The sequence below is a fragment of the Schistocerca serialis genome, chromosome 2, assembly GCF_023864345.2.
Source record: "Schistocerca serialis cubense isolate TAMUIC-IGC-003099 chromosome 2, iqSchSeri2.2, whole genome shotgun sequence".
Lineage (NCBI taxonomy): Eukaryota > Metazoa > Arthropoda > Insecta > Orthoptera > Acrididae > Schistocerca > Schistocerca serialis.
This window is the reverse complement of record NC_064639.1, coordinates 143,786,618-143,809,820: the sequence shown is the minus strand read 5'-3', so window position 1 is coordinate 143,809,820 and position 23,203 is coordinate 143,786,618. Positions and strand designations below refer to the sequence as shown.

General features: G+C 42.1%; 1 protein-coding gene across 1 annotated transcript; it reads right to left on the bottom strand.

Annotated features, from left to right (window-relative positions):
* Positions 1 to 2,344: 2,344 nt before the first annotated feature.
* On the bottom strand, positions 2,345 to 22,841 carry LOC126455797 (trypsin-1-like). Its single transcript, XM_050091557.1, has 7 exons — positions 22,793 to 22,841; positions 22,604 to 22,702; positions 14,778 to 14,911; positions 9,964 to 10,055; positions 7,166 to 7,278; positions 6,771 to 6,970; positions 2,345 to 2,488 (listed from the first exon to the last, which is right to left on the bottom strand). The coding sequence occupies exons 1-7, from the start codon at positions 22,839 to 22,841 to the stop codon at positions 2,345 to 2,347; spliced, it is 831 nt and encodes a 276-aa protein (XP_049947514.1).
* Positions 22,842 to 23,203: the final 362 nt, after the last annotated feature.

Sequence of the window (23,203 nt, the reverse complement as noted above, 5' to 3'; positions counted from 1 at the left end):
GTTATGCTTCTACTGATATTCTCATTTTTCATTTATTTACTTATATCATAGTTCCTGTAATACTCGTATATATGCTTATTTCTACTCTTTTTGTAAAACCTGTATTGCTACGAATATTATGTGAATTATCATGTTCTTTTCTATAATGATGTTTCTTTACATTTGCAATTGTATTCTTATGCTGCAAAATTTTAATTGTATAGACACCAGTTCTTCAAGTTAGGTAAATAGTAGGGATAATTTTTATTCACACGTTTGTCTGTTGGTCATACTACATGTATCAAATCTCAGACACTACAGTACTGAGTTAGTGCTTGCATGTGTGTTGATAATTCAGTAAGGGACTGGTTAACAGCATTGCTAGTTGTAAGAATATTGCAAAAAAGATTAGTGAGTGCACAAGTGGTGGCTCAGGGACTTGTAATATCATCAATACTGACTGCACAATGGTGGTTCATGGACTTGCTATATTATCCTCAAAAATCTCCAATTCTGAATGTGCACCCACACAGTCACAACAGATGGCTGCTGGCCTTCTCTCCAGGGACTACTGCGGGTCTGCACCTTTGGTGGCCCACTACTATCATAATCTCTACAAGGACTACAGTGGGTCTACTCTGTGGTGACCGATCAATACTATCAATATTCTTCAAGATTTCGATTGATACTACAATGGACCTGTTCTGTTGTGGCCCGTTACCAATCTTACTATACCAATTGAAATCTTCAGGTCAAGAGTCAGCACTGTTTCTGTGGAGAGGACAACACTACTTCTTCAAGACTGCATAGTTGTCCACCACTTAGTTGTGCATTTTCATATACTGCTCAGACTTTGTGCGTAAAACTAGCGTAGACTTCTCTTCAGGTGAATTATTAGGACTTTCTTTAGGGACTGTGCGGAGAATTTTTACTTTATTGACCAACAGCATATTACTGATATTGTTAATATAAAAATTTCAACAACTACGTCTTGGCCACTGCCCAAGACTTTTTGTACAAATTTTTGAAGGGTGTAGGTGGGATATGTAAGTAGCCTGTTTGTATGTTGGCAGCGCTATGGACTGTGTTAGTATCGCTGACAGTACTCTGCGCCCTTGGCAAGAGATTCTGTAGTTGGACAGGCTAGCAGTTGACGAGTGGACAGAGAAGTGTATGGACAGATTTTTTCTTAGTGGAGACTCTGTGTTTGTAGGATATGCACTGTAAAGTGAGACACAAGGATATACAAGATCGGGATGGATATTGTTGGTAATGTTTGGGTTGCGGAATTATTGACAACTATATAAATTTTAGAACTGGATATCACATGAATAAGGTGCAATTTTCTAAATACATTGTCTGCTTTTCAACAAAATCTTTCTTTTGCTAACCATTTGCTCCAAATAATTAGAGTCTATAGTAGAATCTTTTTATTTAGCTCGCTGTAATTGCTGCATACTGTAATTGCTGTAGTTCGAGTTATGAAAATTTTCTGTGAGATAAGTGACATATAGAAAAAAGGGGTTCATGATTGAAATGAGTTTTGGCAATTAAGGGAGTTGGAGGTAGTTTCATATTTCTTTAATTTCATATTTTTTGGAATTTGGCAGTGACATTGCGTTGGTCTTGTATATTGTTGGTAATAGCTGAATAGGTTAAGTTTGAGTTGTCTTTGTCGGGGAAAATTCTATAGGTCATTGTTTAAACGATAAAAATAACTAAAGACGTAGTTTCAAACTATTGGTCTCAGCTGCATCGGGACTTTATGCAGAGTCACCGGCGAAGAGAGAAAATGTGTGCCTGACTGGGATTGGACCCAAGATCTCCTGCTTAGCAAGCGCTTACGTCAATCAGCAGTTACGTTAATCACAGCGCCACATAGGAACAGTGTTTACCACACTTGGGCCGACTATCTCAGCCGACCCACACTCTTACGTAGCACCACCTGTCGGCATACTCTGTCCATGTCCTCGATGCTCGCTACTTTGAGATTCCCATAACAGGTTGAGCGTATTCGTGCATCCGGACTGAAGGTGGTGGATTCATTGCCCATCGAGGAGAAGACTAACTGTGGTAAGATTTGTGTACGATCAAGTATTACTTGCTCTTGTAAATTAAAAGTAGCCTCTGTCGTAAATAAATAAACAAATAATTTTTCAGATATTACTTTACTTACCCTCAGCATCTTACTACTATCATAAACTAACTCTGTATCAGTTCAAATACTTTGAAGGGTACTGATGTATTTTGTTTCAGCTTCTGTTAGTACGTTCAACTCGTTTCTGTCTTTTTGGTATGTTAGGGAAAATGGGACGTACTAAAATAGAACAACAGTTGCTTAAAATGTGTTTATTGCGAGAGCCGGTTACAGGTTTGCGTTGACGAATTCCAGGTGGGCCGAGACGCTGGTGAAGACGGAGGGCGCGCCCCAGATGGCGCAGGGGTTGACTCCCCAGGACACCAGCCCGATGAGCACGCCGTCCTGCACCAGCGGGCCTCCAGAGTCGCCCTGCAGGCACAGACACGCGTCGCTGCAGAGAAGGGTGCGCCCAACATCAAGGCTTTCAGCATTAGTACGAGTCCGACGTCGGACCACTTGCACATCTGAATGCCCCACAAAACTGGATGTTACAATATTGGACCAGCTGTCGTCCTAATGTTTTAAACATGACTGCGTGGTCAGCGACCGTTTCCAAAGTAAAATTAAAGCAATAACAGCCCTCGGTGGCAAAAGTTAAGTCTTTTGACCTGGTTTCGGCACTACTATGAGTACATTCATTAGAAGTAAAACATTCAACTGCCAAGTCACGTACAAAATATGAATCAAGCGATCTACTCCAAAAATTTTATGACTAAAGCTTAATCGCTTGATAGCGACCGCTTACAAAGTAAAATTAAAGCAATAACAGCCCTCGGTAGCAAAAGTTAAGTCTTTTGACCTGGTTTCGGCACTACTATGAGTGCCTTAATTAGAAGTAAAACATTCAACTGCCAAGTCACGTACAAAATATGAATCAAGCGATCTACTCCAAAAATTTTATGACTAAAGCTTAATCGCTTGATAGCGACCGCTTACAAAGTAAAATTAAAGCAATAACAGCCCTCGGTAGCAAAAGTTAAGTCTTTTGACCTGGTTTCGGCACTACTATGAGTGTCTTAATTACAAGTAAAACATTCAACTGCCAAGTCACGTACAAAATATGAATCAAGCGATCTACTCCAAAAATTTTATGACTAAAGCTTTATCGCTTGATATTTATTTCATACGTCACATGTCAGTTTGAATGCTTTACTTCTGATGAAGGCACTCATAATAGTGCCGAAACCAGGTCAAAAGATTTAATTTTTGCGACCGATGGCTGTTATTGTTTTAATTTTATCTTCGTCCCTTTCACGGTCTGTCGTGTGCTGATAACGCTGACTGGAGCAAGCACACAGTGGTCTTTCAGTAACTGCTGCTGTTCACTCCTCTTACATGAGTACACCCGCCCAGGCCAGTCAACAGCACTAAACAACGAAAAAACACAAATCCACTCTATATAAATGTCAAATCAAAACACCTTCAACGGTGTTTTATTTTACTTGTGCAACCAGTTTCAGCCTTAGATTACGCCATCTTCAGGCCGCCTTACCGACGTGCAGGACGAATCACACTTATTGTACGAAATAGTGGCCAGCAGTCAGTTACTGGTATCCGCCGATTTCTTCTTAAGACAGTGATCCCTTCAATCACCAGTTGCCGAAAAGAAAGAGTCCTGGTGGGGTTCTTCCTACACGTCGATCAGGGGGCCTGAAAATGGCGTAATTTAACGCTGAAACTGGGTGCACAAATAAAACAAAACTGGAAATTTAGATGGTTGAAAGTGTTTTGATTTGACAAATACGTGGAACAGCGGAGGTCCACCAACCATCTTATATAAAGATGGAGTTACAGGGACACTCTGGTCGCCGTTCTACCTGTTACAGACAACTGCAAATCTGATCATTTACATGCCCACCGATGGTGTGCACATCTGTGAAATTACGTTAATTGGACGAGGTCTTGTGGGTGCTTCATTTTGTTTTTGGCAGGCGGTGTAGTTAAATAATTATAAATTGTGATCAGAGACGAAATCAGTAATCTAGCACTAACCACAATCCCGTAATCTCTTTCGCACTTCCATAGAGAAGCCCAAATGCGTAAAACAAGCTTTGGACTTTTCACTGAATTCCTTCTTCTTAAAGTCAGGCAAAGCATCACTAAGTCAGCTGAAGCAATGGTGAAGAGAATTCTGTCTGGCTTTTAGTAATAAAAGGAAAGAATGAGGCAAGGTGCGTACAGTGTAACCAAAATAGCTTCGTTCGCACTACCAAGATGGCATTGTATTGGATGAGAATGCGGTAGTGGTGGGGGTTCTGTTGCATGCTACCAATGCACTGTCAGGAAGATGCAGTTCAGCAGCTGGAGCCACTCACAAGCAGCACTTCTAAGTGACTCCTATTGAGGGCGAACGATCGTATATCAGTTTATGCTACGGTTTCTACCTACAGTACTGCATAAAATATCAGTGCTTAACCAACTGAGACAGCCATTCTAATGAACAAAGCACGTAGGTCGGTGGACTCACCCAGCACTGACAACGAGATTGCATTTCCGCGCAGGTGAGAAGTTATTTTCCGCAAGGTGTGTTCGCATTGTTGTCGGTTGTAATAGAGGACAAATCAGCTGGTAAACAGATTGCCGTTGTTTTTGACGTTTTACAGAACACCTTCTGTTGAGCGAGATAGAATCGTCATTCGTCCTTGTATAGTAGTTCTCCTCATCTCTAAGACTGGAAAAAGAAGTTGTATATCTCACTCTTGAGCGTAATTGGTTACAGCTTCTTTCTCACCACCAGTTGCCATCGCTCTGAAGAATGATTTTCTGCATAGTATACGAGACGAATGCCTGGGGTGGGAAGCCAGATTTTCAGCCTGAATGCGTATTAGCTTTCCTGAGACGTCATTTCCTTAATAGGAGAACCGAGTGCAAGTGACCAACTAAACTTCGCAGTTTCATTTATGAGCGGTCCATTTTTAGGCAGACTTTCCTAGAAAGTCTTCAAGCGAGCAAATATTTGACGAAGTCTGCTATTATTAATACGAATTGATAAAGATGTCTGTAATCTAGACTTTGACAGTGGTTTGAATTCTAAGACGTATCATACTCAGCTGCTGCTGAGTTGTAAGCTGTCGATCTACTCTGCTATCAGAGTCATTATAAATATTACACCACGTGACTACTTATTCTTGCATCTATGAACGTCATGGTGATCATCATTTAATATCCAAATGTCGTGGTCAATCTGCCGTTATTTTCACGGACTAACATTCCTCTATTCATGTTGAAAGTTAAGCCTAACCTCAGCAGTATCTTTGGTTGTCTATCTCTGTTATGTATTACGTTGTTTTCTTACCCTTCGTTCCTGTATCTTTGATGTATCGTGCATCATTTCTAGTCTTTCTAGCGTCGCTACCCTCTATGGAATTGAGGCACAAATTTCGTCAGAGTATTCACGCAACGCCGACCTTATTGAACAGCCCCTCCACTAGTTCAACGACTCTACACTAGCTGGTGTTCGAAGGTATAACTGTCGCATTGCCATTTTATCCTACTCCTAGTCCATTGAGACCACTCTACAGTATTTTCTACCGGCATTTATCCTTGTTTTAATTTACTCCAGCCGCCTACACAGCAACATATTTTTCCTACATTATTCTTGTATCCATTGTCACCATTTTACTCTTATTTCTAGAAAACCACTAAAACTATCTTAAACATGTGAGAAGTGGACAACATTGCTGTTCATTCCTAAGATGAATATGGAACTATTACATAAAATTTGTTAAATTCTTTTCTGATGAAACTTAAATTGACTAATGAAAGAAAAAATATATGAAAATAAATGAAAGGGTCGCGAGCAAAGAAGGATGGTCCTAGAAACTCAGGTACTGCAAAACTATGAAGTAATGGGCGGATGACTGGGGCAACGATTGGTACACAGAGATATTTTAAGGCACAAATAGTTTCATCCTTGAAGACGAACTTGGTGTTGGACCGATCGGAAAAAATGTACTGTTTCATACGTGTTGCTCAGCTGAATTAATGAAATTGTATATTGAAATACTATCTTAAAGAATCATGTGATGAATAATAGGGCTTCAAATTTGGTAGACCTGCATCGGGTATAATTGGCCCTACGAAGCAACAAATCATTTCAGAGGTTTGGAGGAATGCTGGAGATGGTCCCACATCTTGAAAAGTTTAGTTATTTGTATCTCCATAGAGACTAGAGTAGACCTAGTAATCGACGCGTTACCAAAAGCAGTGCGCACTGATTACCTTACTTCTTTCCTGGCTTGAGAAACTGTTACTTCTTCCTCATACAGTTCCTCAGTTATCCTCATAAAGTTAAATACCTCCGCCTTTCTGGTCTTTTCATTCTTCATTTTCTGTGGCATTACACATACCAAACACCTATATACGGATGGAGGCTTACAGTGCCCTTCAGTTCCAAATGTACAACCTTACTCGCATCTAATAATCTCATATTTACTCAGATATCAGGAGACTGAATGATTAGATCCCCATAAACCCCGTCTAATCCGTTCCTTTCAGTTGCGTTTAGTTTGTCGGATGCCTGCGCCAACGAGCAGAAAACTAGTCTCACGGGGAACCACACTGAAATTGCGTACTGTTGTCGTTAGATATCACGTTTCTAAATCAATAGGACTCATTGCCGAATCTGTACCAAGGTGGGAGACATAGTTACGTTGCAAGTGGAGGTTCCGTCATAGACAGGGCCCGTGCAAATCATGGTGTCGGTGAGAGGGTTGGAGCCCATCTGCAGCTCGTCGACGAGTTTGCTGCACGTTTTGTGATCGATGATCGTAACATCGAGCGTTTGCAGGACGTTCGGTGTCGTGGCGAATCTCGTGCGACCCCAGCCAGACACGACAGCAGATGAACCACCTGCGGAAACAGGAAGAGTCTGTTAAACTTTGTTGAGTGAGCACTGTTTCAGGTTTACTGACCAACTTCCAACTTAGGAAGACATTACATTCAGAGCTCCGACTTTAAGCTACTTCCACGTACGAACTATGCCCCTACAACATAGAATCCAAGAGGGTAGTCAGAAATTCAGTGTCACATCAGCGTGGAACTTACCGACGGGAGTGAATCCAGCGCCGACCAGAGGAATAATTCGAACGTAAGAGTTCAGCGTGAAGGCGGACTTCAGCTTGAAGACGGCTATGTCGTGAGGTGCCACAACACCGCCGCTGTGGGAAATGAAATTTGCTGATCAGCGTTCAACATTATTTACAATGCTGCAGAGACGTTTTTGCATCAACATTTCAAGTGTCATTATAAGCAAAGTCGGTGCAACGTGAACAAATACTTTATATTGTTCTACACTGCCGTTCGGTTTCGGCATTTCCAGTATTGTCAAGCGCACCTTTCATATTCTGAGGCTACTGTATCTATGTTGGCCAAGTTGTTAGGTAACCTGTGAGGCAGTCGTTGAGCACTGAAGTGTTTACAACCCGAAGTTTTTCATTCAAGAACTTGTGCATTTTTGTAATGAATATGAAGTATGAGATTATTGTAGACAATAAGTAAAATAAGACAAATGCGATTAGGCAAAGAATATTAATTATAAAAATAGACGAAAAGCTTGTAGTAAGGCGTTTTCGAGGAAATAGCATTCCGATTAAGAATGGCTCTAGTGGTTGAAGTTACCAATCGCATGTGACGTTTAATGGCTCTGAGCACTATGGAACTTGACTTGTGAGGTCATCAGTCCCCTAGAATTTAGAACTACTTAAACCTAACTAACCTAAGGACATCACACACATCCATGCCCGAGGCAGGATTCGAACCTGCGACCGTAGTAGTCGCGCGGTTCCGGACTGAGCGCCTGAACCGCTAGACCACTGCGGCCGGCCGAGAAGGAGGTAATTTGAAAACACTCACGAGTGGGTGTACGGAGTGGAGGCTGTGAATTACTAAGTATAAACGTTGCAGGCAGTGTTACCTATATGAAAAGCGCCATATTTCAGCCGCCAAGAGCTACTTAGAAATAACTCTTTACACAAAAGGAGTTTCGACAGTATCGATTTTCAGGTCATAATCGTGTAACTAAAGCTATAAATAACAGCTTACGTGGTGAAATGAGAACTGTGGCATCAGACGAAATGAAAAACATCCTGAGTCAACTGGTAATCGTTGTCTACATATCGCAATCGAGTTCCACCTTTTCGTGTGGAGAGAATCTACATACTTGTTCGTCATCCGAGGCGTAAAACGTTTATGATTTTATTTCATAACGATGTTCTAATTCATTTGTATTTGACAATGATGCAAGTATCGAACTCGATCGATAATGCATATTTGCATTAAAATATTTACTCCACCTGAACATACTTTGCAAAAATGATACTGTCGTTTTTGGACACTGAAGGACGTTGGTGTTTTTGAAACTTGACTCCTGGTTCATGTTACTCGCGCTTGCATTTATTTCTGTACCTCGTTAACATCAGTACTATATACAGCATTTCTGATGACTGAAACATAAAGCGAGAGACAAATTCCGTAACATCGATCGTCCTATGAAATTATCTCCTGTAATGAAATAGCTGCCAACAGCATGTTGCAGCCATAACTATTACTGAAGTCGTTACACAACAAATGGTTTTAGAAAGAGTTTCTTGTGGTAAAATTTTATGGGACCAAACTGCTGAGCTCATCGGTCCCTAGGCCTACACACTACTTAATCTAACTTAAACTAATTTACGCAATGGACAATACACACTCCCATGCCCAAGGGAGGGCTCGAACCTCCAACGAGGGGAGCCGCTCGGACCGTGACAACGCTCCTCAAACCACAGGGCTACCTCGCGTGGCTAGAAAGATTGAGCACGTCAAATTTTATAATGCAGTCAGCATCGATGCCGTTCGAAATAAACCTTAAAGTGTAACGACTCGTTCACGTCATTATATTTGTGAACGAATCACCAGAACATTGTTGCAAAATGTTACAGTTTTAAGTTTTGGAAATCGTTTCAGAAATTCTTACGTCTTATTTAGGTAATGCACAGGAAATTCAAATCAGGATTTTTGGAAAGGAATTAAAAAATCACTCCTTCAGTTGCGAAACCACAACGCTCAGCAGTACCCAGCTGCAGTCTTCCAGAAACGATACGTAAGAAATTGTCTTAAAGCTAGAGAAGGCAGTCTGCCTTCTAGTATACAGGGTGTTTCACAATTAGCAACACATGCTGCTATGAATATAGAGGAGAGAATGAGCTCAGACCCATGCGCCCGACACGAGCTCATGGCCTGAGAAATATATAAAGTACTCGTGGTAGCGTTTTCTCAGACGTGACGAAGGATACCCATTTCATATTATAAACTGCAGTGCGTCCGTGGGGCACGCAGCCCACCCTGTAAGTGCCGAATGTACCAGCTTCAAGCAGGAAAACGGTACATTTCGTCATGGTCCCTATGCAAGAAGCTTTATCTAATTAGCCCCTCTGTAACCCCTACTAGACAGTAATAGGATTTGTTGGACACACGATGTAGTTATGAAAGACCAAATTCAATGTTATATTACTCTAATTTGTCTTTGATCAGAGTTCCGATCGCCAACAATGTAATTTGACATAAGGAATTAAGAATATCTGGTCAGATATTTACGTAAACAAATTTATTGTTTAACTTGTATAGTTTTGTAGAAAATCCACATGGTCTGACGAGGATGTGAACGCCGCAAATACCGAATAAAACTCCTATGCCATTTACGATGCATCTTAATGTCAATTTTCTTAATGGAAAACAGCAGTAAACAAAAAATTATGATGTAATCCACAAGAGTGTCCACAATGTTCGTGTTTAACGACAGGGAAACCATTATAGTGAGTAAACACCGGTAAAATGTTACTGGAGATAGAAAGTGCGGTACTCACCCGGGATACCTCTTGTCGGCGATCTGCTGTGATACGTAGATCTCCTGTTCAGTCCCCTCATTTTTGCTGAAGTCATGCTCGCCAGCCACTGCCTTTAAAAGAAAGTAAGTCGTTCTATTACTAAATCCCAATTTTTGGCAGTGGTATAGTTTTTTCTGACAGACATATGTTGCTATTGATCAGACAAAAAGAAAACTAAATTATTCTATAAGGAAAATTTAGAGGACAAAACCGACATGAATTCTCATTAGACTAAAATGTGTAAAGCAGTATTTAGCTCTCACGTATCACGTTTCAGGTGGGTGTACTTGTTCTCGGCCAGTTTCTCTCGGCCAGTTTCTTTCGGCCAGTTTCTTTCGGCCAGTTTCCGTTGAAATAATGGCGAATTTGTTGTGATACATAGTGGAATATCCCCGGCTCAACACCTACTGTTTCACAAAGTTTTGGTGGGTGGCTGCGCTATAAGTAGCCTTCAAAATAACGTCTGTAACGGAGAGCTGTAATTGAATTTTTGTAAAACAATATACTGGTAGCCAAGTTCGTAGGAATTCTTTTTATTCCATGATTACCGGTTTCGGCGAAACTAAAGCCGCCATCATCGGGTCTTAGGACACATACAGGTCACAACATCAAGGCAAACAATGGTGATATTAATAGTTGCCTATAACACGCAGACTTTACAAAATGGTCGTAAGTAGCACACAGGCGTCCAAGAGAGATGACATGATAAACGTTAAGTATCTCCATCATATAGCTTGCGCTTGTATGTAATGGAGATACTAAACGTTTATAATGTCATCTCTCCTGGACGCCTGTGTGCTACTTACGACCATTTTGTAAAGTCTGCGTGTTATAGGCAACTATTAATATCACCATTGTTTGCATGTTGTGACCTGTATGTGTCCTAAGACCCGATGATGGCGGCTTTAGTTTCGCCGAAACCGGTAATCATGGAATAAAAAGAATTCCTGCGACCTTGGCTACCAGTTTATTGTCTTACAAGCATCTAGATCGCTCCCACATGAGCACAATGTGCTCCCTACAATAAGATATTAGAATTTCTTTTGGCGGGAAAGCAGAGCATCGCAGATACTCATAGCAGCCTGCATAATGTCTAGGGAGACGTTCTACTGAAGGAAAGCTCCGTGAGTCGTTCGAATAGGCGTCTAACGTCATCGCAACGTGGTCCGGCAATCCTGTCCGATCTCCTGCATGGCTGTTACTCCTGCAATGTCGGGACGTGCGGATACTCTCATCCGAGGTGACCGACGGATCACAGTCAAACACGTCGTTGCACAGCTGGACGTCTCTGGTAGTACTGCTGACACGCTCCTCCACCAGTTGGGGTACTCGAAGGCGTGTGCCCGCAGGGTTCGTTGCCGCCTAACAGAAACCGTTAAAATCAATGAAGGACCATCTGTGTAGATTAGATTGTGCGCTGCGAGGCTGATCGAGACAATTTCTTGTCGAGCTTCGTCACAGGAGATGAATCATGGGTTCATCACTTCGAACCGGAACCAAAAGAGCAATTCCTGAAGTGGCGCCACACCATGTCTCCACCGAAGAAAATGTAATAAGGTGCACCTTCAATCGGCAAAGCAACCCTACGGCCTTAGTAGACTGTAAACAGGTTATTCAGTTTGGCGTCCTCGCCCTCGATGCAGCGATCACCTCTTGAAATCTATTGTGCTTCCCTCACAAAATTGAGGAGAGGACGTCAGTGTGTTCGTCACCATAAAAATGCAAGCGAATTTTTCCTTCTTCATGACAACAAGAGTCCGCGGACGCGAAAGGACTTCAAAAGCTCGATTAGGCTGTTCTTCCTCATCCATTCTATAGCCGGGATCTCTCACCTTCCGACTTCCATTTGCGTGGCCCAATGAAGGATGTACTCCGCGGGTAGCAATACGTGGATGATGGGGAGGTTATTAATGCACCAAGACGCTGGATCCGACACCGAGCAGTAGAGTGGTATTATGCGGGCGTACTGGCCGTTGCAGTAAAATGGCGTAAGGCCGTGGAATTGAATGGAGATTATGTTAAAAAATTGGGTTTTGGAGCCAAGAAGAATGGTGAAAAATATGGTGTGTTGCAAGCATGAAAAAAATCAACCTGCTGTCAGAAAACATTTGTCCCATTAGCTATTGAACGCCGCTCGTAAATTAGAAACTTCCCATGCCAAAGGATTATAGTAATTATATAAACACAAATTAGGCATAATCTCGCAGAAGAAGCCATTATTCTTTTACGTAAAGAATCAGCCACGTTACTAACCTCTACCCTAATGCGTTCCAACGGGATCACTCTTCCTTGAAAAGCAGTAATGTGTTGTTTTGTTGCTTTACCAATATAATAAAACGCTCTGCATAATGTATGCTAAGTACAACAGCCTTGTGCACCTCTCGTTGGAATGAAAAATAATGGGAGGAAATATATCTTTACAGCAATGTAACAAATAATACGAAGTACTAGCTGAAAATGGACCGTTTCGCTTGGTCCTGTTTGTCCACTTGTTGTCTGAGTTGGACAAAAATTAGGAATTATTTCAATAAATACAGTACTGACATACTTATTTCTTTGCGCGCGTCCTGTTTCTCTTATTCTTTGTTTTTTTCTGGTCTCATTCTTTATAGCGCATTTCTTCTGAAAAGTAATGTGTCCGAATTTTTCTGTGATAATTCTTAAGGCTTTCTAAATAAAACAAACGTTAACATTCTGCGTCTTTATTCTTTATGTCTACGTATTTATTTCTCAGCATAGTCTTCCTGGCGGCGAAAACATTTGTCCCAACGAGAGAGTGTTTGACCATATTGACAGGGCAACAAACTCGCCTCTGCTAGCACTGCTTGAACACTGTTAAAGTGAAGTCCTCAAAGGTATTCTTTAAGTTTTGGAAACAGTTGAAAATCGGAAGGGATCGACTCGCAACTATATGGAGTATTGTAAATGTTGCAGGGCTCGTATGCGGTCTGGGATTGTCACGCTGAAGGAAAGAGTGTGGAACTCGATAACACCACGCTGTTTCTCAATCACTGACATAGTTACTTTACACACCTTCACGTTAGACGCTACAATTTGAAGCCCTGTGACAGCGGAGGACTGCAAATAAGCAGAAGTAGTGAATAAAGACGTAGAATGTAAATAACCTTTAAGAGTTTAAGAATTTTCTGATTTGATTCTTCTGCGTCTATTACAATTTTTAACAAGGGAACCTCCCCATCGCACCCCCCTCAGATTTAGTTATAAGTTGGCACAGTGGATAGGCCTTGAAAAACTGAAAACAAATCAATCGAGAAAACACCAAGAAGTTGTGTGGAACTATGAAAAACCTAAGCAAAATATACAAACTGAGTAGTCTATGTGCAAGATAGGCAACATCTAGGAGGGTCCGAGTTCAGGAGCGCCGTGGTCCCGTGGTTAGCGTGAGCAAGTACGGAACGAGAGTTTCTTGGTTCAAATCTTCCCTAGAGTGAAAAGTTTACTTTCCTTATTTTTGCGAAGTTATGATCTGTCCGTTCGTTCATTGACGTCTCTGTTCAGTGTAATAAGTTTAGTGTCTGTGTTTTGCGACCGCACCGCAAAACCGTGCGACTAGTAGCCGAAGGGACGTGCCTGTCCAATGGAAACCGAAAACATTTGATTGCAAGGTCATAGGTCAACCGATTCCTCCACAGGAAAACACGTCTGATATATTCTATACGACACTGGTGACGGCATGTGCGTCACATGACAGGAATATGTTGTCGACCCACCTAACTTGTACACTTGGTGAATGGGTAAAAAGATTCTTCTACCTAGCCCAATTTAGGTTTTCTTGTGGATGTGATAATCACTCCCAAAAAAGTGTGAAGACATAAGAGTTTGTCACATTAACTGCAACAAATGAATGCAACAGTTTCACAGTCGCACAGTTTTGTCTGTGCTCTGTCAAAACATACGTTTTTAACGTTTTCAAATTTTTCCGTGTGTAGACCGTCAAATCCTGCATATGTCCAAGCAAATCTGAACATGTCCTGGAATTTTGGAGAGCGAAGTTGATTATATGTGAGTGCCTGAACTTTGATAATTGTGTGAAAATAAAAAATTAAAATTTTCTCCCGAGGGAAGATTTGAACCACGGACATATCGTTCTGCAGCTGCACACGCTAACCACGAGACCACGGCGCTCGTCTGTTCACTTTCGCCTGGATGTTGCCTATCTTATACATGGACTACTCAGTTTGTATATTTTGCTTATTTTTTCATAGTTCCACACAACTTCTTCCTGTTTTCTCGATTGATCTGTGTTCAGTTTTTCAAGGCCTATCCACTGTACCAACTTATATCTAATTCTGAGGGGGGTGCGATGGGGAGGTTCCCTTGTAAGCATTAATTGGCGGGAGTTGCATTTGTTCTACGTAATTTAAGAGCATAATTTCTCCAATCTTGTTATCGAATGTATTAACTCATACTGCCTTTCTAACATATGTTGCTTGGAATGAGATTATTAGTATATTTTTTAGCAGTTCCATCATTTCGAATACCTCAGAAATCATGTCACGAGAAACCCAAAACAAATATTGCGTGTGTATCTGCATTTAAGGAATGAACCTAGCGTCTCTCTTGAAACTTTACAAGAGTGACAGAGATTGGAAATCCAGAGTTATAAGACTTATTTATCTTTCGTAAATGTTTAATTTATACATGCTGAAGTATGAAGAGGAACAAAAACAAATCTTTATTTTGCAAAATGTGCATATTGTGAAACCATAAATGTTTCAATTCAAGTGTGTACGTTTCGACATACAGTCAGACGACTGGGTGGGGGTACTCACGATGTAGTGACCGCGCTGCACGACACAGTGGGCTGCCGTGAGGACGGAAGTCGTGGTGATGATGGAGCCGCCGCAGTTGTGCATTCGAGACTTCAGCAGTGCCCACTGCAGGGACACTTGCCACGGGAACTCACCTGTCAACAGGGTAAAGTGGTTACACGCATCATATCCGCTTGCATCTACATCTACGTGTACATCTATGCTCCGCAAGTCACATTGGGGTGTGTAGCGGAGCGTGGATTTTGTACCACTGTCGCTTCTCTCCTTTCCTGTGCCAATCACGAATGGTGCGAGGAAAAACGAATCAATTTTTGGTAAGTATCCGTAAGAGCCGCATGAACTCGAATCTCTCCAGTTTTACCGTCACAACCTTTTCGTGTCCTATGTGTTGCAGACAGAAATTTCTTATTTATTTATTTATTCCTTTTCAATCTGACATGATTAGGGCGCTTAGGCTCTCTCTCTTACGTTTTGTTCATTCTTCAGGGGACGTGAGTTCTCGGAATTTTAACAGTAAACCATAATACCGTGATACACTGGCATAGTGCCCGACACTGGGATTGGATGAGCATCTCCGTGGCGCTTATTAAACGAATTTGTGACGAACCACGTTGCTCTTCTTTGGACGGACTTTATTTCCCTCACCAATCCTGACCAGTAAGTGACCCAGACTGATGTACAATTTTCAGGTATCAATCGAATGACAGTTTTCTATCTCCTCTGTGAACAGACTACAGTAAGAGTGGATTCTTCCAATATGCCATCTGTATTCATACAGTTAATTTAATGTGACCGATCCTATTACGGTGTAACGTCAAGCACTGGCACGCTAGTCGGAAACGATAGATAGTCGGGAACGATAGAGAAGCGATGGCTGTGAGAAGAAGTCAGCCAATCGCACGCTGACGAGACATCCCTACAAGACGACAACACGACAGCAGCGGCCCCAATGTGAAGACAACATAAACGCTGTGACTGACTGGTGACGGTCCAGTTGAATAGGAGCTTCAAGATTAGCAACTTCTTTTGTAATTTTTATGTAGCACGGATTTGGAATTGTCTACACTGAAATTTGATGGTTTTCTATTTTGCCCTTTTTGCGACATATCTGTGAAATTGCAAAAGTTAAGTATAGTAATTCTCTTTTTGTAATAAAGATTATTAATACGGCTGGTCTGACTTTTTCTGTAGCTAACTGAGTATGCAGGCTCCCTGGACACTACAGATCCATTTTAGAATACGCATACTCTAAAATAAAAAGACAAAAAAGAAGACGTACCACGAAGGAATAATCCGAATGGGACGAAAATCATTGAATGTGATGTAAATGTACAGATAAAAAAATTGTTACAATTTCAGAAAAATTGAATGATTTATTCGAGAGAAAAAGCTTCACAAACTGAGAAAGTCAACTCTGGCTCCTATGCAAGCAGTTATTCGGTGTGGTATTGTTTGAGAGAGTTTTTGGATGTCCTCCTAAGGGATATCGTGCCAAATGCTGCCAAATTCACGTTTTAGAACGTAAAAATCCCGAGCTAGTTGGAGCCCATTAAGCTGCAAACGTTGTAAACTTGAGAGAGATCCGGCGACCTTGCTGGTAAGTGTAGGGTTTCCCAAGCCCGAAGACAGGAAGCAGAAACTCTCACCTTCTGCGGATGGGCATTACCTTGCTGAAATGAAAGCTCAGGAGACTTCACATGAAGGGCAGTGAAACTGTAGGTAGAATGCCATCGACGTACCGCAAGCGACAAGCAAATGGATCCTACTATGAAAAGAAACAGCACATCACACCATCACACCTAGCTGTTGGTTCGTATGGCTTGCGACAGTATGGAATGTATCCCCTTGTCATCCGCGGAACCCCTAAAACACATTGTCGCCGGCCATTGGAGCTCATTTCGTAGAGAGGACTCCTCACTGCAGACACATTCTACTTATGTTAATGAGATTCTATGCTGAAGACGTGTGACAGCGGTTGCATACTTACTTGACTCTCAACCGTCATTACGACCAAACAAACAGGCCTGTTGGTCAGGAGCCCCATTTCTTTTCATAGGAGAACCCATTGTTGGTGCCGGACGCAGTGGCCGAGCGGTTCTAGGCGCTTCAGTCTTGAACCGCGTGACCGCTACGGTCACAGGTTCGAATTCTGCCTCGGGCATGGATCTGTGTGATGTCCTTAGATTAGTTAGGTTTAAGTTGTTGTAAGTTCTAGGAGACTGATGACAGATGTTAAGTCCCATAGTGCTCAGAGCCATTTTGAACCTTTGTTGGTCACCCACGACATCCTTGCAGCACAGCGGGACGTAGAAGATATTATACGACCAGTTTTGTTTCTCTTTATGGCAAGCCATCCTAGGCTCACATTTCAACAAGATTACGCCGGCTGCAGGCGGCGAGAGTTTCTACTGCTGGTCTTGGTGCTTGCCAAATCCTACCTTCGCCAGCAAGGTTGCCGGATCTCTCCCCATTGAGAACGTTTGTAGCATTATTGGCAGGTTCCTCCAAGCAGCTCTGGATTTCGGCTATCTAAAGCATCAGTTCAGCAGAATGTGACATGATATCCTTCAGGAAACAGCTGGCAACTCTGTCAATCAATGCCAATCCGAATAGCTCCTTCCAAAAGGGGCAGAAGTGGACCAACGAGTTATTGACTTGCTCAATTTGTGTACCTCTTTCTTTCTAAATTTTCTGAAATTGTGACCGTTTGTTCGTCTGTACATGTACATCTACCGATTTTCGTCCCATTCAGATAATTCCTTCGGAGTGCGTCGTTCTTTCTGTATTAGAGCGTATTTATTGGGTGTGAATGTTTACATTGAGTTTCAATGATACAATAGCTGACGTTTCCTCTTATTTATGCTCGATGTGTTACATTTACTGATGTCGAAAGTCAACAGCCAATTCCTGCATCAAGCAGCGATCGTCTACAGTTACTGCATTTCACTACACTTTTGTAGCGTTGCGAATTATCTGGATCTTCCTACGTTATTCACTAGATTTATGTAGATCGCGGACTGTAATGCTCTAGTGGCACTCACTGAGCGACACCAGATTTTACTGTTACGTTCTGAAGTGTTACGTCTGAAGATTTCACTGCCTGGGCTAAGACCTTTACATTCCCATCATATAGGTGGTCTGATATTCCGTACTGTCATAGGAGACGTACATAGCCGTATGTACCATCATTGCTTGCGTGGAGTACTATCTCCGTTTCTGATTTTAACTCGACGTCTTCAGACGTCATCGCTAAAACCAAATAAATCTGGATACTTTTTTCATTATTTGAACTAATTGTTAGTCTGTCTGAAATTGGCCTATTACAGAGCATAGGTATTTTTAACCAAATTACGGATAACTGGGAGAGGAGCACAAGTGTTTCCTATTAAGAATGTAAAAGGTGTCCCAGGAAGAGTGATCAATATTCAGGGAAGCAAAAAAGTTTAGTATACAGGGGCTCTAAAATGATTACTTTAAGAGCTATTAGCACTTCTTCATGTTTGATATTTTTGCTGTAAGCCTTTTTCTTCCCACATTTTTAGAGGATGTAGCATGGAGCAAACCATGACAAAAATGTCCAACAATCATGGGTGCCAAAGTGCATACATTAGGATCTATTCATTGACTTGATAAATTTTTCTTGTTTTTATCGACAGTACCCCCTGCAAAAGCATGAAAAATAATGAGCACAGTACTGAAAAAGAAGAAGTGTGCATAGCTTTTAAGGTATGCATTAAACTGCCCATGATTACTCGACTTCTTAGCTTCGAATGATCCTTTCTGTCATATCCATGAAAACTAACCATTCCCCCTCAGATGTCCTGTATAGGAGGAGAGTAGCAGTTCAAGAACCAAGGGAAACCCACTGAAAACTTTTGTTGTAACCGTTTCTGCGCAATCCATCTTTGTTGCTAAATTTTCCAGAATATATTTCATATGGAAAAGACACTGATTAGTAAATGCATAAGTATAAAGTACTTTTATTTGCCCAAATCTCTCACAGCACAGTTTTTCATTGGCTGACAGCCAAAGAGAGTTTTCTGATGCAGATCTACCAAAAAATCCAACATTTCCAGTGATGAGGTATATTTACATTCTTTTCAGTAAATAAGTGTAAACTTAAAAGGAAAGAAGTTTTATTTTCATCTGACAAAGAAATCATTGTAAGTGGAACGTAAACTCTAATGGACAATGGTGGGTCAAGAAATCAACAGTGACCGTTCCAAATGAATGAATGAAGACATTAAGGTAAATCCTTCACATTCGTAAGTCGCTTCACCAAATCATAATGATGCTAACGGTATCATACTTCATCTGAAGTTCTTGAATGAACTACCTGTATAGGCTTTACCTGTACCGGCTGTGTTAGGATGTATGGAACCATACAATTAAGGCAGACTTCCTCAACGCAAGAGAGTGAGTAGATTCGTCTTCAAAAGACAAATGTGTAAGCTAATTATAATGTTAGTGAAACAAGTAACGACGTATAATTTAATAAAAAAAAGTGGTAAACGGCTCCCTCCCCTCTCTCTAGATTGGAATAACAATTCTGTCTGCGTGATTGTCTGTTGTAGTTTTTTACCAAGTTGAAGTGATGCTAGTGGTATCACGTTTCATCTGACGTTCTTCAAGGAACCACCTCTATAGTCCTTACTTATTTCGGCTGTGTTAAGGTCTATGGAACCATACATTATGGCAACGATATCTCAATGCAAGATAGTGAGTGGATTAGTCTTTTTGACAAACAGCTCGCTCGCCTCTTGCTAGACTGGAATAACAGTACTGTCTACGGTGTCGTCTGTCGTTTTTGTAGTTTTTAGCCCGAAGAATGGCATGACGACAGCACCCACGATTGTCTGTTCTGTGCAAGCCTAGTTGTGCTACTGCTGACACCTAAGTATATCTGAGCCTGCTTAGTATAATCAAACCTAAACATGCACCACGAAGAAATTACCCGAATGGGACGAAAATCGGCAGTGGTGTTGAACATTTACAAAAAAGCAAATGATTACAGTTTCAGAAAAATTGGTTTATTTATTCAGCGGCTAGCGACCCTCAAATAGAGGAAGTCAACAACGCGTTAGTCCATCTCTGGCCTTATGCAAGCAGTTATTCGGCTTGTCATGTATTGACACAATTGTTAGCTGTCCTCCTGACAGATCACTGCTCATAATGCTCCTAACGTTCTCAATGGCGGAGAGATGCGGTGACGTTGCTGGCTAAGGTCTACTAGCAGTAGAAACTCTCTCCTTGTGCGGGCGAGCAGTATCTTGCAGAAATGTAAGACCATGAAGGCTTGCCATGAAGGGTAGAAATACGTGCGTAGAAGGTCGTCCACCTACCGCTGTGCTGCATGGGTGCCACAGATGAGAACCAATGACGTCCTGCTATGAACTGAAATGGCACCCCGTACCATCAGACTCACACTCTGTCGCTGTCCGGAATGTCATCAGTCGTATCTTCGCTGGTCGTCGGGGCTCATTTCGAACGGACTCACCACTGAAGACAATTCTACTACATTCGATGAGATTTCCGACCAATGGTGTGTCTGTAGACGCCCCAGACACTGTGGGGTTGCCCGCCATAAAGCCTGACAACCCAGTGATGGTCTGGAGTGACATTTCGTTTCATATCAGGGCCCCTTCGATTGTCACCAACGGCACCTTTAAAGGGCAGAGGTACGTTTACAATATTCTACATCCTATGTTGTTGCCGTTCGTGACAAGCCCTCCTAGTCTTACATTTTATCTCCTTACCTTTCTGTTTGCCAAACCTTACCTTGGCTATCTAGTACGCCACATCTGTCCCCAGTTCAGAACATTTGGAGCATTATGAGCAGGATTTTCCAACCAGACCGAGATTTTGAAGATTAAACGCTCCAGCTGCATAGTAAAGTAAAGCTGCATGCCCTCGGGAAAAATTACGGCTGTAATTTCCCCTTGCTTTCATCCGTTCACAGTATCAGCACAGCAAGGCCGTTTCGGTTAGTGTTACAAGGCCAGATCAGTCAATCATCCAGACTGTTGCCCCTGAAACTACTGAAAAGGCTGCTGCCCCTCTTCAGGAACCACACGTTTGTCTGGCCTCTCAACAGATACCCCTCCGTTTTGGTTGCACCTACGGTACGGCCATCTGTATCACTGAGGCACGCAAGCCTCCCCACCAACGGCAAGGTCCATGGCTCCAGTTGCTCAGAATTTGGCACGTTGTCCTTCAGGAGGATATCCAACAAATGGTTCTGAGCACTATGCGACTTAACTTCTGAGGTCATCAGTCACCTACTACTTAGAACTAATTAAACCTAACTAACCTAAGAACATCATACACATCCATGCCCGAGGCAGGATTCGAACCTGCGACCGTAGCGGTCGCTCGGTTCCAGACTGTAGCGCCTAGAACCACACGGCCACTCCGGCCGGCGAGGATATCCAACAAGTCTATCAATCATTGCAGAGTCGAATAGCTACATGAATGAGGGCCAGAGGTTAGGCAACTCATTAATGGCTTGCTCAGTTTGTGAAGCTCATTCTCTGAATAAATCCTCTAGTGTTTTTCTGAAAAAGGAGGGTGAGGAGTCCTTTGTTTGTATGTGTACAACACATCCCATTAGGATGATTCCTTCGTTGTGTTTCGTTTCTCTTGTCTTAAAGTGTACCTTACGATGTGTCATTTCACCTTACCCTTCCTTTTTCTCTCCCGTTCCAGTCTGTACTATATCCTTAGGTATACGATCGATGACACCCATCTAATCTTTAAAATTATTTTCTTGTACCACATTTCAAAATCTGTTCCGTTGTTGGCCTAACTGTTTATCGTGGATACTTCACTTCAGTGTAAGGCTGCTCTGCGTACAAATTTCTAACATTTGAATCTGTATTCTGTGCTAAGACATTTCTGTTTTTCAAGTACGATTTTCTTTAGCTTGCCAATCTACTTCCTCCATTGTCAGATATTCTACTGACCAAATACGAAAGCTGTCATCTGGTAAACTAAGTCCCTCAGCGTCGCTTACATCTTATTCTACGACGTTGAATTACCTCCGTTCTCCTTATGTTAATAATCATCATCTGACCTCGTCTCAAGATGCTACCCATTTCACAATGTTTTACAGAAGCGATGATTTAGAGGTTCTATTTGTGTAATTCTTGCCTAGGCAGATGGTATAGCATTAATTACTTATTCCAAGACAGAAATAATCAAAGTTATTCGAAATTGTTACACAGTCCTTGAGAAAATAGGACTATGTGCGAATGAAAAGAATACAGAATATCTGTGTCATAAGTGAAAAAATCCGAAGCGATGTGCTCTGAAGTGCATACATTAAGAGCAATAAACACTAGTATATCTTCGCTACTTCGAAGAATATCTCTTCCGCTGATGGAGTGCTCATAACTCTTACAGTATTCATTTTAGAAACATGTTTACTAGACGTTTTTGCTTCAAGAATAAGAACATAACTATGCACAATGATCATAAATCAAGAAGAGACATCTGAGGGTGGCCTCTTGTTTGACCGAAAGTCTCATTTTTATTTCCGTCCAGTTGTTCCACCAAGTTCTTAGCTGTCTCTGGCACCTCAGTTTTTGCTATTTCCTCTCCCATAAATTGTCATGTATAATACAAGTAGACTGTACACTTCTCATCAAGTTCCTTTCTTCGGCTTCAGTGAAGCACAACGTTAACAGGAGGTAAAGATACAAATTCCACAGAAGAAGTGGCAATTTACTGATTACAGTTTAATTACTTCGGATCTTTGGAGCTCACTCTGGTTCCGACACAGCAAAAGATAGTTCCGCGACATTAAACTGTAATATCAAAGTACTGACCTGGGGCAGCATTGTGGCCGCCGTAGATGCGTCCCCTGGCGACAGCGAATCTGCGAGCTGGCCCGCTGTGTGGTAGGCGACGCACTGGCAGCGTCCTTCCTGCAAACACGCAAGCACACTGAAGTAGTCTGAGGTAGGGCAGCCAGAGGGAAGACTAGCAGGACAGGTAGGATAGGCGCGTCCACTCACCCAGCACACAGGCGGCGATAGCCAGCAGCAGAATCGACTGTCGCAGCATCCCGGGGGCTACTCTGACTTTACTGGCCGCTTCGGCCACTATATATAGGACTACAGCTCACTGGGAGCCTCGGCCGGCCTTCAGAGTCCAATGTCCGTTGTCTTTGACACTTCCGAAAAGTGGTCCTTCACCCTTATCAATGTCGGAAACACCGGTTTCCGAACGGCGTCGTAATCCCACTTATCGTTAAGGTGACGGAGGTAATCGCTTCTGTGATGTAACTGCACACGGCAGGCCTTCATCTTTTCCAGGTATTCGGAATTATTGTGTTATCAAAACCGAGTGCTGGTCGTGGCAAAGGTGAAAAAGTATTTAGTTTACCATGTGCGAACGACACAGCGAGACACTTGGGAGTGGAGGTA